This window comes from Polyodon spathula, chromosome 4, assembly GCF_017654505.1.
Source record: "Polyodon spathula isolate WHYD16114869_AA chromosome 4, ASM1765450v1, whole genome shotgun sequence".
Taxonomy (NCBI): Eukaryota; Metazoa; Chordata; class Actinopteri; order Acipenseriformes; family Polyodontidae; genus Polyodon; species Polyodon spathula.
In genome coordinates this window covers 83,920,770-83,939,199 of record NC_054537.1, presented here as the reverse complement: position 1 = coordinate 83,939,199, position 18,430 = coordinate 83,920,770, and the positions used below count along the sequence as shown (strand labels likewise).

Genomic DNA, 18,430 nt, shown 5'->3' with positions numbered 1-18,430 from the left:
CCTGCCTTGCACCCTATGTCTGCTGGGTTAGGCTCCAGCTCACCGCAACCCTCTATAGGATTAACCAGTTACAGATAATGGATGAATGGATGGATTATCATATTGAAATTTTTAGTACCTTGTAGACAATACTATCTTATGGATATGAATACTTTTGAATTAGCATTTTTGGAGTTTTAAAAAAAAAATTGCAGAAATAAATAATTCATCTAATAACATCTATTTCTTGTAACTGCTACAAAAGATTTTTCCTAAAATTCTTTGTTTTTGGGAAATGTCTAGAAATTCAGCATATCTATTGCGGTATGTAAACTTATTAACTACTGTGTGTGTGTGTGTGTGTGTGCGTGTATATATATATATATATATATATATATATATATATATACACACACACACACACACACACACACACACACACACACTGTTTTTTTTTTCCTTGAATTAAAATTGAAGTGATTCAAAGTGGGTTGTTTTTGTTGAAGTTCTGATGCCACCTTTGAATGTAAACATCAATCTCTCTTTCCTACTTTCACATGAAGAAGAGACCTTACAGGTATTGAACGCTTATGATTAATTATTGTTTAGTTAGTCCAATAAAAGGTATCTTCTCTTTATCTAGAGCCAATTATGAAATTCCTATGCAAATTATACATTTACAACTGGGTAAAAAAAAAAAAAAAAAAGTGTAGTAAGATAAGAAATATCATGCAATGTTATTATAAGAGCAAAAAAACTGAAATGGCAGTGGCCAGACATGTAGCAAGAAGAGTAGACCATCGCTGGACCAGGAGATACTAGACTGGATCCCAAGAGATGTAGACTAGAAAGAAGACAAGTGTTGAATTGACAGCAGAACTGGCATCAAGTCAACAGTATGAAGGTCACTTGAAATCAGGTCTTAAAGGATGTGTTGCAATAAGGATACCTCTTAAGAAAGAGGAACAAGACAAAGAGACTAAAATATGCAGAAATTGGACTATGGAACAATGGTCAAAGGTGCTTTGCACTGTTGATGGATGGAAAATGACACTTGTGCCCTTGACAGTTCTGTTGGCAATTCAACATGTGTCTTTTTTCTATTCCTTAAGGATGTTATCTTCAAGTATTGCTCATCCTTGTTAGACAGCTGTTTTTGGTCTTCCAGTCCCAGGTTTGTCAATTACAGATGCTGTTTCTCTGTACTTGTTGATTATGCTTCAGATACCATACCTTGAAAATCAAGTGATGGGAGCTATTTCACTCAATGTTTATCCTTCTTTCTGCAAGTCATGGTTGTTATAATAGTAGAGAACACTAGTGGAAGCTTTGTATAATTTGTTGATGCTCATAATGCATCAGAGTAAAAAAATGCAGCCTGTCTAAGACTTGCACAACAGTGTATATAGATAGACAGATCATAAAGTGTATTTTACATTTATTTTAAATTCATTCTGCCACATCTGATTTTTATATTTATAGTGGTTTTGCTAACAAAATATTCCAATGAGTTTCAAGTGTGCAGTTTTCGGTTTGCTCTATTTTCCATTTAAGGCACTCTATCACCTCTGCAGAGTCAAGCATCCTACTGGCCGAAAAGCATATCAGTATTTAGGGGAGTGCCTGGTTGGACCCTATTTCCACCTGCAACATTACAAATAGCACACACATTCTGTAATAATTCACGGGTGAAGAAGGAATCGCATTGCATCACATAGTGTTTATTCCAGAGTTTATTTGGATGTCTTACGTAACCAGTCACTCGACGCTGCATTTCCTTTTCAGTGACTCAGTCTCCCTCTAGTGGCTGCTAGTAATAGTAATTAGAAACCTCAAGAAACACTGTCGCACAAGTTTTGTACAATATAAATGTGCTTGTTAAGCCCGTGCCTTAGAATTTTAGCACTGTGTATAGCGTCTGTTTGTGAACTTGTTTCTTGGTTATAAGATTATGTATATGTTAACTGAACACTAGAGGGCTCAGTTGCTCTCACAGAGGAAGATTGGAAGGCACCACTGCGCGTTGAGTTTTTTGTTTTCCTTTTAGGTTAGGAGCGCCCGGTATCCATGGAAACCATAAGCAGTCAGTTTGCTTGGACAGCAGCAGCGCACGGTTTTGGTACAGTCACATATAGGCCTATTCTATTAAATAACCACAGATCACAGATATGTCTGACGTTCTTGTACTGAGAGCAATACAAGGAAATGCAAAAGCTTTAAACTTGAACAGTAAGAAGCTAAAAAGAGTCCCGAAGGCTGTTGGGAAACTAACTTCGCTTTCAATTCTGCAGCTGCAAAATAACAGTATTGCAACACTGCCATGCGAAGTTGAATCACTAAACAACGTGAGTATTTCATTGCTTTTAGAATTTAATACCGTACTGTAATCAGTATTTAGTGGCTACACATGAAAGGACCTATAAAACAATTATGCTCCGGTAATTAGCATGTCCTTAAGAAAAAAAAAAAAGGTAAAAAAAAACAAAAAAAAAAAAAAAAATAAAAAAAAAGAGAGTAAAAAAAAAAAACAAAAAAAAAAACAAATAAACAAAAAAAAAAAGAACAAAAAGAAAAACAAAAAAAACAAAAAAAACAAAAAAAATAAAAAAAAAAAAAAAACAAAAAAAAACAAAAAAAAAAAAAAAAAAAAAAAAAAAAAATAAAATAAAAAAAAAAGAAAAAAAAAAAAAAAAAAAAGAAACAAAAAAAAAAAAAAAAAAAAAAAAAAAAAAAAAAAAAAAAAAAAAAGAAAAAAAAAAAACAAAAAAAAAAAAAAAAGAGGAAAAAAAAAAAAAAAAAAAAAATAAAGACAAAAAAAAAAAAAGAGGAAAAAAAAAAAAAACAAAAAAAAAAAAAAAAAAAAAAAAAGCAAAAAAAAAAAAAAAGGAATAATAAAAAAAAAAAAAAAAAAAAAAAAAAAAAAAAAAAGAAAAAACACAAAAAAAAAAAAAAACAAAAAAAAAAAAAAAAAAAAAAAAAAAAAGAGAAGAAAAAAAAAAAAAAAAAAAAAAAAAAAAAAAAAAAAAAAAAAAAAAAGAAAAGAAAAAAAAAAAAAAAAAAAAAAAAAAAAAAAAAAAAAGAAAAAAAATAAAAAAGCAAAACAAAAATTTTAGTATTATTATTTATTATTATTATTATTATTATTATTATTATTATTATTATTATTATTATTATTATTATTTAAATAAAATAATATAAAATATTTAGAAAACTATAGCAAGTATATATTTCAATAATAACTTACCGGTAGTTAACTTAATTCACCTTGGATACAGTACTATAGCCTTTACATTCAAGATAAACTTTGGTAGCACCAAATAATCTTAGACTGTATCTGTGTCATAGATTTTTCTTTGGAGGACCAAATGACCACTTAAGTTGAGGGGGTCTGAATTTTGAAATTCACTTAAGTTGAGGGGCACTGAATGCTTTGTAAATTACATTTAGAATTATTATTTTGCAATATAACAGTAACAACTTCTTGTGGATTATTTATTTATTTATAATTTAGTAGTCACCAATTATTTTTTGTATTTTCTCCCAATTTAGAATATCCAATTATTTTTTAGGCTCCACTCACCGTTACCACCCCTGCAGTAACTCGGGAGCGACGTGGACGAACACACTCTGTCCTTTGAAGCGGGTGCCGTCAGCCGACCGCTTCTTTTCACACTGCAGACTCACCATGCAGCCATCTCAGAGCTACAGCGTCGAAGGACAACGTAGCTCTAGGCAGTTTACCGGGAAACCCTCAGGCGCCTGGCCAGACCACAGGGGTCGCTGGTGCGCGGTGAGCTGAGGACACCCTGGCCGACCTAAGCCCTCCCCCCACTGGGCAGTGCTCTGCCAATTGTGCACCACCCTCTGGGAGCTCCTGGCCACGGTCGGCAGTGGAATAGCCTAGACCCAAGCTGGCGACGTCCAGGCTATAGGGTGCATCCTGCAGTCCATGCAGAGCACCTTTATCAGATGCGCCACTCGAGAGCCCCCCTCCTTGGGACTATTTCATTGTATATCCAAAATGCAATGCTACATTTGAAAGAAATTATTAGAATATAAATGCGATATACAAGTACAAAATGGACATATCAGTGTATAGCCAGTGGACGAGAACATAATATAACCCACTCTTGTTTTACCTCTTGTTTATTTATTGGTAGCTGACAGAGCTCAATATAGGAAATAATGTCCTTGAAGAGGTACCAGTGGTACTGAAGCAGCTTAAATCACTAAGGAAACTTCACTTGTTTGGAAACCGGATTGAAAAAATACCCTGCAGTGTTTTCGGTAAGCCACCTGTAAAATTGCATTTACTATACTGTACACCAAAGTACAAGATGAGATGATTGATCTGTTTAGTTTAAATATTGTACTGATGTTGATACTGGAGTCTAAAGGCTATGTTCCCATAAAGTGTAAAACTGTTTTACTATCTGATTCAATAAACAATGCATATTGTTACTTGAATTAGAATAAATTATCACAAATAAGCAATCTAAAGAGCTTCCTCCACTTGAACATGCTTCTTAAGACAGTTTTACTGTCTCTTTAGTGGTTAGGGGAATTGCAGTTTAATTATAAAATACTGTAATGGTAATCCTGTTTCTTGTTTCAGATGGTCTGAGAAATTTAGTCCTCCTGAATCTGAACAACAATAACATCTGTGAAATACCACCAGATATCCAATGGTAATAAATAGCATTTTATAGGTATTTTGTGTGTATTTTATTGACCCATCAATGGCGATGAAATGGTTATGAGTAGAACCCTGTGTTTTTCGCAAACACGGAATAGCACAAAGTAAAACAAAATGCAACATATAAAACGAAATAAACAAAATGCAAATATAAAACGAAATAAAACGAAAAATCATTATAAAACAAACATAGAAAGACATTTTAAAATTAGGAGGTTGATTCAAAAATTACTTTAAATAAATACTTGCAGTCATAGTTGTCAAGGCTCATCCGTTACAATAGTCACGGTCTGAAGGGAAACGGAAGCTTCAACTAGCACTTGCGCAGATCTGTAATTTGGAGTGAGTCATTTGGGAAGATACTGTTGTCAAGCATTAGCTCTTTATTAATACTTTTCCTTTTGCAGAAAATATGGCTTGTTTACTTATATTTTGTATTATTATTCTAATTCTTTGTTTTATTTCGAGTGGTGCAAACTTTGCACTGGAGCAAATGCTGTTTTGGTTTTGAATTGATTTGAATGAATCTGCTTTCATTAGTGTTTAAAGAAAGAAACTCCAAGCCTGTTGTATACTGGAGCCCTGCTTCAGTGCAACGGGATTGAAATACAATTCCTATGGGTTTCTTTTATTTAAAAGTTAGATTGGTGTATGTGCAATTATTATGACAGCCCCACAGTAGTAAGCCAATGTAAATACGTATGTTTTATTTTATTTTACTTTACTTTTATAGAGGGCATGGGCAGCATTTACTGTAAATAGACAGTTAATTAAAAAGAGTGGGGGACTGTACATTACCGTTACTGCCGCTAATGAGAAATTATGATAACTAAATTATTTTTCTGTGCAAGGACTGTTTATGTCAAAATGTAAAAGAAAAGAGGAGTGTTTCATAAAAAATATAAAGTTAAAGCATGATGGGCAGGATTTTCAAAAGGTTGTAAATGATAACTCCAGTGTAATCCAAAAATAGGTATGTAGCATTGATTTTGGCATTTTCAAGCAGTTCTTATGCCTATTTTTCTTATTAAATAATTGTCCTAATGTGATTTCCGAAATTATGTTGATTTACGAAATTATGTTAATATCTTAATGAGCAGTGTGTCTTTCGACTATTTCTTTTGTTTGGGTTGGAATTTAAAAACAAATTGTCATAATTTATCAGGAGTTAATTTGCACTTTGAAAAGGAGGGTTTTAATTAACAAAAGAGTATATGTCACCTTGAAACAGAAATTTAACAGACTGCAGCTGTGACACCAACAATAAAGAGAGAGTGTACAGGACCAGAATTAATTTCTTACAGACTACCTAGATAATTCAGTATTTGCAGTTCTGAAAAATAATTTCGCCTTTTCTATACTTGAATGAGATTTATTCATGTGTTGTTTTAACCATTTGTAACCTTACAGAATATTTGTTGTATTGCTAAAATGATAAACACTTTGCACCCAGTGTAATGTTACTTACAATAAATTATCAACGCAACTGCAGCCTCTTTGAAGTGTACAACTGAAATCTCGGAATAGAAAACAGTGTATTAGATATTACAATAAAGTTTCATTAGGTGATTGCGGATTTGCAATGCATCCTTGGCTTTTACCACCTGTGTCTAATCCACACAAGAATGAAGGACAGGCATACAAGGACACACAGATCCACGAGGAATGTGATCAAGATCATTGACATGGATTTTGCCTAAGTATATTTGTTATCCCCCACACTTTATATACAATGTACACGTTGACCTTCATACATTTGTTTACAATTTTCTTATAATACTGTAATTGTTTGCTGGCTACTTCTAATTGTGTTGCGTTTATTTATAAACAAAATTGTATATTGGGTTAGGTCGGGCGTTCTATCATGATTTTAAAAGCTTAATAAATACATAAAGAAGTGTTACACACATGGTATACATATATAATATAGCTAACTATAAACACAAATGCCACTTCAAGCATATCTATTTATAGCCTACAATCATACATACTAAAATACATACAGAAGTAGAGGTAAACATAAGAAAGTAAATTCCAACCAATATACATAGATGGTTTACAGTATTTCTTTTTCTTTTTAACCAAAAAAAGATTTAAAAATGCACATTAAAAGAGTTGTATATAGTAAGCTGTGGCAAAATATCCCCCCGATTGAGAGTAAATGGCTAGTGGGGTTTCATTATTATTTATTTTTTTAAAAAAGAAGTGATGTACGTGATATGCGACAATTAAGCTTTTTAATGAGAAATGCGTTCATTAACGACCTCATCTACTCAATTTCAAAGCTTAATGGATTGATTTAATTAACACATTTCATTTGAAAATCACTTGCTACTAAAGCTCTCATTACTATACCACGAGTTCGATACAATAACACCTGTTTTTGAAAATCCAACCTGATGTATACTATACTATTATTAATATACACCTATTCGAGTTGTTTTATTAATATGTATCTGTACTAAAAATACATTTGTGAATAATAAAACAAATTAAAAAGAAAATTATAAATAGGAACAATGTTAGCAGAAGGGCAGCTATAACGACCCATGAAATGCAGATAGTATCACAATGTAGTATCGTGGAAACTCTCTGAACCAGACTACTGTGCAATATTTGTTCACATTGGTATTATCCTTATGTCAATTAATTGGGAATATATACAGTATGTAGACCATGTCTGTATTGTTTTTGAGCTTCTGTAAAGGGAACGTTTTGTCCCGTAGCTTGCACAGATTATGGTAATGATTGAAACTGAACCATGGCCAGATTTCATTAGAATAAGTTGCATATAGACAATAGTGTCATAGTTAATTTTGAAATAATAAAAATGCTAAAATATCATACCTCTCTCTTTTTGGCAGGCTTATTAACCTCAAACAACTTAGTTTAAACAACAATCAGCTGAAATCACTTCCTTTAGAGCTGTGCTTCCTCAAGAAACTTTCAGAGCTTCAGCTGTCCAATAATAACCTCACAGCATTGCCTCCTGAGTTCTGCTTACTAGCAAACCTTACCAAGCTACATGTGTCCAGGAACTGTCTGAACGAGCTCCCTGAAGTATGTGTTTCAGGTTTTTCAATATCTACCTATCAACCTACCTATCTAGCTATCTCTCTAGCTATGTATCTGTGTATCTGTTTCATTTCAACGTGGGCAGTTTGTATTGCATTAATTTCAAAACCATTCCCACATATGGTTTGGATAATAGAGGGGTTGTTGTTTGTACTCCTTCCCCCACATATTGTTGTTAACCACTGCACTTTGTTATAACTCCAAGGTAAAAAATGTACCATTACCTTTGATTCTCATTGAATCTTAAACTTACTAGTTCATCATGTTTTTTTTTCATGCTTTACCGTATCAAACGGTACTGCGCTTTTAATATTGTTAACAACAGCAAAGAATGACATATGCTACATATGAATCTACATACTGTATGGAAACATGGTTAAATGATGAATGTTCAAATTAATGCATTGATTTTGGGACAACCTTTTAGTATTATAATAATGTCATGCACAGTTATATCTGTGTAACCATTTCATTTTATGTTTTTTATGCAAATGTGACCACTACCTGTCTTTTACCACAGGGGATTCACAAATTAAGAAAACTTAGAGTGATAGATGTGGCAGGAAACCAGCTGAAGATGTTTCCAGCAACTGTAAGTATAATGGCTAGAGGGGTTTCCTTTGGCCCAAAATTGTATGCGATTTTTTTGTTGGAAATAGTAGACAGTTGTTCCAATAGCAAGATACTTCTAGTACCATCATAAACAGTCCATTACATGTGAATATAACGACTGTCTGCTAGGACTGTTTTATAAAGTGCTCCCCCTTTATTAGTCAGCCTTTTATACTGTGGCACCAGTTATAAGGCTGCATGGTCATCTCCCATTTGCCCCAAATGCCATTTATTTAGCACTTTCATTCTCGTTATGAAACGGAACAGAAATAGCTAAAGCAGGAGCTATAGTGGGAATATAAAAGGGGAACGCTGCAAGTTACCACCTTTATCCCAATCTGTCTTTGTCTGAAATATCAGAAGTTGTAAAAAACATAAATGAGGTTCAACTTCAAATTTCACATCTGGTAAGGATGCATTTCCAGGAACGTTGTCTGTAATGTATGATTTTGGAAATCATTTTCTTTTTTTTTCTACTTCAGTTCAATGAACTGTTACTGGATGAACTTTACTGTGAAGAAAATCCTTTCCTTCAGAAAAAGCTTGTCCCATCTATACAAGACGAGGAAGTCTTATCTTTAAAGGTATTTAAATGTCTGAACAAATACACTGCTGTTCTAAATGAATAATTAATCCAGCTGTGTCTCCACCTGTTTGTCTTCCTGTTTACCCTACACAAGACAATAACAAGACATATTAGTCAAAATAATGTTTTTTTAACCACATTTATTGTGGTGAAATTGTTCAAGTGGAGGTGTATTGACTTTGTCTAATTCTAAATAATCACTTCACAAATGTTCAACTTAATGCCTGAACCCAATGCTTTACTTTTTTATGTTTAAAAAGAACACATTCCTTAACTATAGTTTCCGAACATGAGCTTGGAAAGAACTTTGAAATAAACTACAGATTACATAGAACCACAGTAAGTTAGAAGCCTATAAAGTTATTAAATGTCATCACAGTTCATGATAAAGGTAAAATGGTGTTGAAAAAGCTATTGTCTTATTAAAAGTTACTGCTGTATAGCAGAGTGCCATGAATGCAATGTGAATCACAAGTAGGTAAAAAAAAGCAAGTGAAATGCATAAACTTTTTTTTTTTTTTTTACTCTGCACTGTATGTGTGATACTGTATAGGCATGGAAATGTATACCACAGAAATAACCTGAATATCTTCTGCACTTCCTCTGAGTTCTGAAGTAATTCATTTTGAATTCAGCCCTGTTAATTCAAGTGTATTTAATTACCCTTATCCATTTTTACATTCCCTTTTGCTCACTTGTATAAGGTATACATTCATACCCTCTTGATCGCTGCCAGGGGATTGTGTTCATTCATGCATGAATGCATGCCTTATACATGTGAGCAATATAAATTGTTACAAAAGAACATGGAATAAATGCAGGTAATTAAATCCACATGAATTAATGAGCTGAACTGAAAATTAATTACTTCAGAACTCAGGGGGAGTGCTTAAGATATGCAGGTGTTATTTCTGTAGTATTCAGTCGGAATTCATTATGCATTATTTTGAAATGTTACCTTGTATACTTTAATTTTCTTATTTCATTCTTTTTTAATTGTTAGGAGATCACAGCACGGTGTATTCTAAAGGAGCTGAGAGTCCGTCTCTCTGAAGTCCGAGTGGCTATCACACACTATCCAGAGGTTAGGACTATGCTGTCTGAAGCAAGCATGTGCGCCTTGTGTGGGCAGGGCTTTCTGAACATTTGGCTGGAATGCGTGAAGTTTGTAAATATAAGGAAGGTGAATATTTAGTTTGATCAGAATATGGTTTGTCTGGGGTTCTCATGGTAACATTATGGGTGCAAATTAAATGGGATAAAGGTTCATTAAAATTAATTTATAAAGTCATATTATATTCTTTTAGTTTAATTAACTAAACATTAATTTCTGGCAAAAGAATGGATTTGGCGCTAACATGGTCCTGATATAATACCATGTTACTGCAATAGAGATCACTGAATAATCAGGTAAAATATCTTTTCACAAAATAAAGAGATAGGCATCTGCGAAATTTCTGTTCTCTGTATTATCAAGACATTGTATTCTCTTTATTTATACTGAAATATTTGTATATATATATATATATATATATATTATACTATAAGATGAATATATAAAACACAAGTAATATTATGCTGCTCTCTTTGTTTGTAGGAGATGAAGATTACCAGTAAAATCAACACCATACCAGTGAGAGCTTTGCTTTGCTCCTACAAATGCTTTAACCAACAGGGCCATGATTATTATGGTGTTGCAGTACCATAACAACACATTTATATCATTCTGACTCAACTGTGCTGAACATCCCAAGCCCAATTTGCATATTATGATAACATCTAAATTATTACAACTGAGCTTTTGGTATTACTGCACCAGCTTCATTTCCCCTGTATTTCCTGTAAAAAGCTGTTGCCACATTTCCATCTTCACCATGAAACTCCCATCATTTTCCAAAATCAAACTGGAGCTGCTTCTATAGTCTAGAATCCATTCTTCAATCTAAAACAAACATTAAAGACCTTTTACATATATCACATTTTTGTGTAATTGCCATTTATAGTATAATACATTACAAAAAAGTAGGTTTAAGAAATGTAACACTTTGAAAGATTTGTGCCAACACACAATCCTAACAAGATTTGATTTTCAAACTCTGTGGCATATAAACCTTATGTCAATATTGTTCTTATTTTCCCATACTATTTTATAGGAATATCCCAAGTGAACATTTTCAGTTGCTAGTCCACCGTTCTTATGAACTGCTGCAAGTCTATTATACACTCTAGCACCCTCTAGTGGATACAGTGCAAAAAAGCATTAGGAAGATAATGATTTTTCTATATACTGTATATTCTTTATATTCCTTATGGTATATAAAGAATATAATCATTTATGACATTTGCAACAGGGCGATGTTACATACGTGGGTCGTCACTGAATAATACTGAATCAGACACAGAGCAGCTGGTGTTGATACGCTGCACAGGCTTGCAGATTTAATTGCAACACAAGCCCTTACACTAGGGTACCAACAATTGTAATCCTATCGCCGGATTTAATAATGAAAACAAAACACAACAAAGCTAAAAATAAAAGTTTGCCCACAAATAGCGAGCACTAGACCCACTAAAAGGAACGTCCCACTCCAGGAACCTACTACACTACTAACCCTCACTGCACTTAGTTTGGGATTAAAACCCCTAAACTGAGCTATTTCTGAGCTCCTGACATCCCGACATCCTCACGGCAACTCTTCAGACGGTCTCAGCTGAGCAGTGCCTTCACGAGCAACATCTTGGTGGAAGGGTTTCATGCAGTTGTTCAGCTCCCACCTGTGTAGCTATGGCATTGCAGTTGCCTTGAACGTTGCCGCCCCCCCCCTCCCCAGCGAACCAGCGACAGGATCCTCCCTGTCACAACATTATTTTTTAAAATCTATCCAACATAACAAATCCAAGCCTGATGTTCACTTTTACTGGCTTTTGAAACCTTGTCAGCACAATGCATGCAAGTCACAGCTTGGATCCTTCCACATGTGAACAGTTCTATGAAATATATCCTGACATTTTCATCCTGGAATAAATAGCCATATGTGTTGCTGAACCTGTTTTGACACAGGTGTGTTCCCAGAGGAATTCCTGAGATTGCAGTTTATTCAAAGCAGACCCAGCCATGGCTGTTGCAGTGCCCAGACACTATATTACACCCCCCCACCCCCCACCCCCCCATTTCCCTTATGCTTTGCAGTTGGTACTGAACTGGTCTTGTCAGTTTGTTTTTCTTGTTTGCCTGTTTACCATATGTATTTACTTTATTAAACAGTGTCTAGAAGCTTTGATATATCACTTGAGGATTGTTTATTGTATACTTATATTAGCCCCCCATGTTGTCCAGATCAGGGTGTTAGGGTTACGGTTAGGGTGATTTTGTTATTGAGATAAATGTGTAACTTACATGGTCATTCAGACCCTGATAGACCAAATTCTGAATTGGTGTTTCCTCCATTTTTGGCTGATGATACAATAACATAAAGTAGTGTGCTAGTTGGTGCAGAGAAGATGTGTCTATGGAAAACAATAAGTGCATACAAATAATATTATTATCATTTAAAAGATGTTTAAAGTGCTGTCCAACAAATTAATTAACAAAAGGGGTTGCGTAACCCCTATTATCCCACTTGAGCTGGAATGATGCATTAACAAGAACATTTCAGATGGGTGACATGACTCCACATACTGCTCTCTAACAAGTTGAGGAATTGACCATGCTTTGTCATACTTATCTTTACCATGCTTACCTATGAATTTTACTTAAGTAGTAAGTCTTGACACACAGGGCATTACTTAAGCCTTTGGTTTAATTAACCACCAATAAATCACAAGATGTAAAGTATAATATGTATATTTTTAAAAACTCTTAAATATTAATATAGAGAATCAATAACTTATACCCCACCAATATCTTAGTCATGGTGCCCTAAGTGAAACAGGAAAGGCCATAGATAGTTTTATTTATGTATTTACACAGCTCTGTGAACCTTTGATTTCTCAAGGTGATAAACATGAATGTATGGCTCATATCCCTATTCTATGGAAGAAAAGTTAATGATCTTAAACCATACAACCCTGTAAATGCAAGTGATCTGGGTAAAAGAATAGAAAGTATGTTTAATATGGCAGATCAATATGAGGCATAAAGGTCAGAGGAGTGATTGCTTTGACATAACATAAGAAACAAACAATTATGTTCATCATAAGAGTGCACTTGAAGAGACAGAAACCTGTGGGCAAACCAAAGATGTTTGTTTGCCTTTCTTTTATACCTCGCTCAGCTGTATGTTTATTTTTACACCCCCAGTTATTTTAATTAAGTCATTGCAAAATGGTATGGTATGGCATTTTCACATCCTAAACCTTCTCCTCTCTTTAAATGAAGTTTAGCTAGATGATATTTTTTCCAAACTGAGGGTTAAAGGTGGTGAGCTTTCTCAATTTCACATGAAGCTTTATAAGCTTTAATTTTTTATTAAAAATCTTATCTCTTCTTTGAACCTAGTGTAGGACATATATGTCTTGAAAATATATGTCTAATCCCTGTCAATTCTCTGTGTTTACTACTCAGTGGTGCCCTGCTCATACGCCTGTCTGTCTATCATGGGGTTGCATTTTGCATGCTAATTTACAATACACTTTAAGTTTTGTCATGTTTCCTTTGGCTAATACACATACTAAGCAATGATATATTTTAATACTTTGTCCCCTTTGGCTTGCAAAATAGTGGCATACTAAATTAAAAACATTATATATATATATATATATATATATATATATATATATATATATATATATATATATATATATATATATATATATATATATAATATAACCTACATTTTTTTAATTTACGATATCGAAATTACATTGTAACATGAACTTTGATCTCTATGCGGCTGATTGAGTATCTTTTATTGAAAATAACCAAAGGTCCACCTTGAACTCAGAGTTACCCCTTTTAAATAAATAAATATAAAAAAAATAAAACGTGCATGTCTTAAGTTGGCTTTTTCCCCCCTTTTTGTATAATGGATGGGTGCCAAGAACGTCTCATGTACAAATTTTTCGTGTGCACTGTTGTCATTGTTATCTTAGAAATGTAATGCAATTACTGGCAATGCGGATAACTATAAACCACTGAAGAATATTACATTATTCATGTTTAAATAATACTACACTGAAGTTCATATTATTAGTGAAAAACTGACATATTATGGGGATGTTCAAGCATACAGATGTGAAAGGTCACAGTGGATGTAACTCTCATGCGTATACTTGAACTTTCCTGTTATTCATATTGATATTCATTTACATTCATATTCTTGTCTATTTTTTCTATTTAAATGCTGCCAGTAACCAGATACGGTAACTAAGTTCTGATGCTTTTAGAGCTATTGTTGTATTGACCTCTTTCTAATCAAATGGTTTTGTTTTTTTAATTTAGCCACTATATGTTGCTTTGTTTATTAAGTCCTATGGTGGCCTACATCACTCTGCCAATGACATTCCAGTTATTTATACTGTATGCAGTTAAGACCCAAGCTTATTACCCTTGTGAGTAAGGTACCATGTTGAACTGTTTTAGCCTGTTACCTGTTCACTTCAATTGTATCTAACTTTGTGACAACAAATAAATAAATAAATAAATAAAAAAAACTTGAGAGAATGCAACTGTCAGTCAGACCTCAAGAGCACACCAGAGAGCATTTGCTGAGGACAGCAGATGAATTATGCATTGGGTTTAATTGCAGATCCAGAAATTAATGACATTCTAAGACATTAAGAGCAGAGGGAATCATAAATCGTGGCAAAGTGTGAATAAAACATGATTTATAAAATTCTCATGAATTAATATTTAATATCTGAACCTTGGTGGACTACCTGCTACTTAGGAAGTTTAACCCTGCAAATAATAATGATGAAAATAGCCCATGTAGGTGTTGGAAACTCAAAATGTCCCACATATTTAAAATGTCCTATCAATGTTTTAATATGCAACAAAACCTTAGACTAAAACAGCATCTGAAATGGAGAAATGTCATTAATGGAGGGAACCCTAACATGCTGTGTTATGGTTCACTTGAATGTAAAATGTGTTTGCATTTGTAAGAACTGCACAACAAGCCAAGGGGAAGAAATCTGATGTAGTGTAACCCATCGCATCTCCAACTGTGCTGGGACCAGAGTAAGGGTGGATATATAAAAGGGAGGATGAATGAATCCTGTTTTAAATACCATTATACACAGCTGTAACAGGTACTATATTTACGCAATTATTGTTTTGAGATTCATCTTTTATTAGGGAGCTCCTCTAAATCCCTTGTTTAAAAAGATATGGCATAAATGCTTGTGACAGAACAATGGCAGTGCGTGGAGCACATACAACACAGTGTAAGAAAATTAACTGTAACTGTATTAGTTTATGAATGTTGTTATAGTGTGAGTCGTTCAAGCTAGAGCTTCCATTAAGAAAACATGTTGGCTAGATAAACCAAACACTTGGATTTCTAATGTGTACGCAATATAGAGAAATACTTGAAAGAATACAAACAGGCATCAGAGAGCTCCATTGGATGCAAAAAGTTGCGGCTCACAAACACTGATTTGCGTTGCTAACACGAAAAAGACAAAGCCTGCAGAATTTTCAATTTAAATTTCAGCTTGAATTTTCAATTTCAATTTCAGTTTTAATAAAACACCAGCTATTTCGAGCCCCTGTGTGTTTATTGGTTCTTTATGTGGTGAGTAGTTGGCTGGGGTATCAACTCGTATGACTAGGCAGGGTAGGACACAGTAAAAAAAAAAAAAAAAGTGTAAATACTTACCAGCACCAAACCACCCGCCATTAATTTGAAAATAAGATGAGTGAAATTTGTAATAGTTGAAAATATGTAACAATTTGTAAAAGTATATGTTTCTAATGATCATATCTTGATACCTTTTCATAAATCCTATTCTATAAAACAATTTTTTATGCCAATATCCCCCTGTGGTTACAATAAGTTTGAAATAATAGGCCTTTATTCTACACAAAGCTTTGAGCTTTGAAAACATGAAACATTTCTTGGCAGCTGGCTAATGCTGTTATTAGACTTTTGTTTAAAAAATATCAAAATGTTTTCAGTCCAACAAGTGAAAAAGGCATGATTGAAAGAAGTGAAATTACATTATGTACAAATATTGCACACTTCCTCTATGACCACAAGGGATCTTTATTAATAACAAATTATAATAATTTTTTGTTCTTATTATATATTCTAAATACACACAGTAGCTATTATATGAAAGTAACAGCTATATAAACACATTCATAAAGTCAAGCATACTGTACTTGACTGAGCTTCATCAACACTTACTGATAACACACTTAATAGTAATTACAGTGCAATTAATTCAGTAATTACCTGTAATAACAGAGTACAAACTGCTAATAGTGATAACGTACAGGTAATACAATAATTATTGTCTGTTTTGTTAATATAAAGAGTTCCAAAAAGTAGTTTCTAAATCCTGCTGTGTAGTGAACACAGTAGTGACTGAAGCTATCTGAAGTTATTCATTTAGCTTATCATCAGTAGCGTTTTCAGAACCCCCACACTGCTAATAATGCATTATTTCAGCTTTACATCAGGGAGAAGGCCGCTGAGGGACCCAAGGGTCTGGATTTGAACTCTTGTCATTGGAAGTGAAGGGAAGGTCATTGCGCCACACTGACATAGTCATGAACAGACAGGGCTTGTAAATGAACATACATTATTGCAAGGAACAGATGCTGTGTCCCGGAGCTGCAAAGCAGCCCCCGGGCCCTGTCTGGTGTCAGCTTCTTGTGAATTTTTGCTCATAATGAATGTAGTTTAATAATAAAAAGTAAATTAAACAGTAGTTTTTTTTTTTTTTTTTTTACTTGTATACTCGGGTACTTCAACTGAAAAATGTCACTACTTTTTATTTAAATGTGTGAACAAAAAACAAACAAATAAATAAATAAATCCCACAGCAGTGACCGAATTTCAGTGACTGAAAATGCCTCAAGCACTTGTAAATTTGAAACAAGCATATGTTAATTGGTCTGTCTTTTTCTATAATTATTCAAAGGGAGAGGGTATTCTTTGGAGATACAGTAATTGTGTTCTGTTTTAAGAAATAAGACAAACAGTATTCTGAATATAAAGTATAGCCTACTTCAATACGCCACTGAAGTATTTTTCTAAGAATATATTTTTAAACAAAATTGGTTTTTTACCTTGTGAATTAACACTGATTTATGACAATGTTAATTTTCATTATGAAGGTAACACCTGACAGCTATTTAAAAAAAAAAACATTGGGCAGTTGTATTTCTGTGTGTTGCAAATAACCATTATCATCTATAATTTTTTTTAGATTACATTTTTTCATAAACTAATAATATAAACTTCAACATAAGATACATTATCCTGCCAGGACACCCTTATAAATGATGCCTTGGTTTTAATGCATTGATTCTTGAAAATAAGTTAGTTTGTGTCACATAATATTAGTTTGCCCCTGTTCTCAAAATAGTTTCGTATTTTATATACGGTGGTGGCAGCCTAGCTGTAATTGGTCATACAATTAATTTTACAATTCTATAAGATCACAATCATTGGTCATACATTTCATTTTACAATTCTATAAGATCACAGTCATTGCAACTTAAACGTTCCTTGACAAACTACCTTAGTGAAAAGGTCCTTTACTTTTATAGGTAAATGGTCTGTGTTCTTTATGGCAGGCTCCTAGGCACAGTGTTTAAAAACATTTTTAAAATGTTCACCTTTGTCTATTTGGCATGTTGCCCCTATGTAAACTTGTACAGAATGCCAGTTTATTTTAAGACGCAGTGTCTCAGTCATTTTCAGTATTACACTTCAATGATTCCCTAGTGTCTGGTTAATACATGTATTTATTTTTTTTGCCACAGTGCGACTGTTTGAGACACAATGACATGCCACTACTGTAAGTGCAATACCAGAAGGCATTCTGTTTTATAAGAAACAACAACCAGGGAGATAAGGGATATGCAGAAAATTCAGATTTACAAGGTATGGCAAAGCACAGGGATTATCTTGGGCTTGAAAAACGAGTCACCATATGGTACATTTCCTACTGCTGCAGAACACCCTGACAAGCTGCTTAAAGGCTAATATATTGTTTTCAAATGGACTTCCAGTCATCCAGAGGTGGGAAGCTTCCCATTACCAATTTACTGAGCCAAACCCTAACCCTTTCATCCTTTGTGTCATTATTCCCCTTATCAGTTACATCTCTACTCTCTCTCTCTCTCTCTCTCTCTCTCTCTCTCTCTCTCTCTCTCTCTCTCTCTCTCTCTCTCTCTCCTTATTTACGGAAATTATCTTTCTCTGAGCTTCTGACAAAAAGTAAGAGCATCCTCCTTAGCCTCTTGATGCAATGTGATAGTCAGCAGTCTCAGCACACCTGCCTGCATACGATTATAACATCCACTA

The 18,430-nt window shown here is 33.7% G+C and overlaps 1 protein-coding gene across 2 annotated transcripts; it reads left to right on the top strand.

Moving 5' to 3' along the window:
• Positions 1-1,322: 1,322 nt before the first annotated feature.
• Positions 1,323-13,662, top strand: lrrc69 (leucine rich repeat containing 69). Of its 2 annotated transcripts, none has more exons than XM_041248806.1 (8): positions 1,323-2,324; positions 4,140-4,266; positions 4,595-4,667; positions 7,540-7,735; positions 8,271-8,342; positions 8,845-8,946; positions 9,952-10,131; positions 10,546-13,662. In XM_041248806.1, the coding sequence occupies exons 1-8, from the start codon at positions 2,148-2,150 to the stop codon at positions 10,654-10,656; spliced, it is 1,038 nt and encodes a 345-aa protein (XP_041104740.1). In that variant the 5' UTR covers positions 1,323-2,147; the 3' UTR covers positions 10,657-13,662. The 2 variants fall into 2 exon arrangements, with proteins under 2 accessions (XP_041104740.1, XP_041104741.1); XM_041248807.1 differs by having other exon boundaries at positions 1,324-2,324; positions 9,952-10,032.
• Positions 13,663-18,430: the final 4,768 nt, after the last annotated feature.

What these genes read in the sequence shown, in the direction of transcription:
- lrrc69 (XM_041248806.1), top strand. Translation starts at nt 2,148, where the DNA reads ATGTCTGACGTTCTTGTACTGAGAGCAATACAAGGAAATGCAAAAGCT. An exon ending in AAGTTGAATCACTAAACAAC is followed by an intron (nt 2,325 to 4,139) that starts GTGAGTATTTCA and finishes ATTTATTGGTAG; the next exon opens with CTGACAGAGCTCAATATAGG. An exon ending in ATACCACCAGATATCCAATG is followed by an intron (nt 4,668 to 7,539) that starts GTAATAAATAGC and finishes TCTTTTTGGCAG; the next exon opens with GCTTATTAACCTCAAACAAC.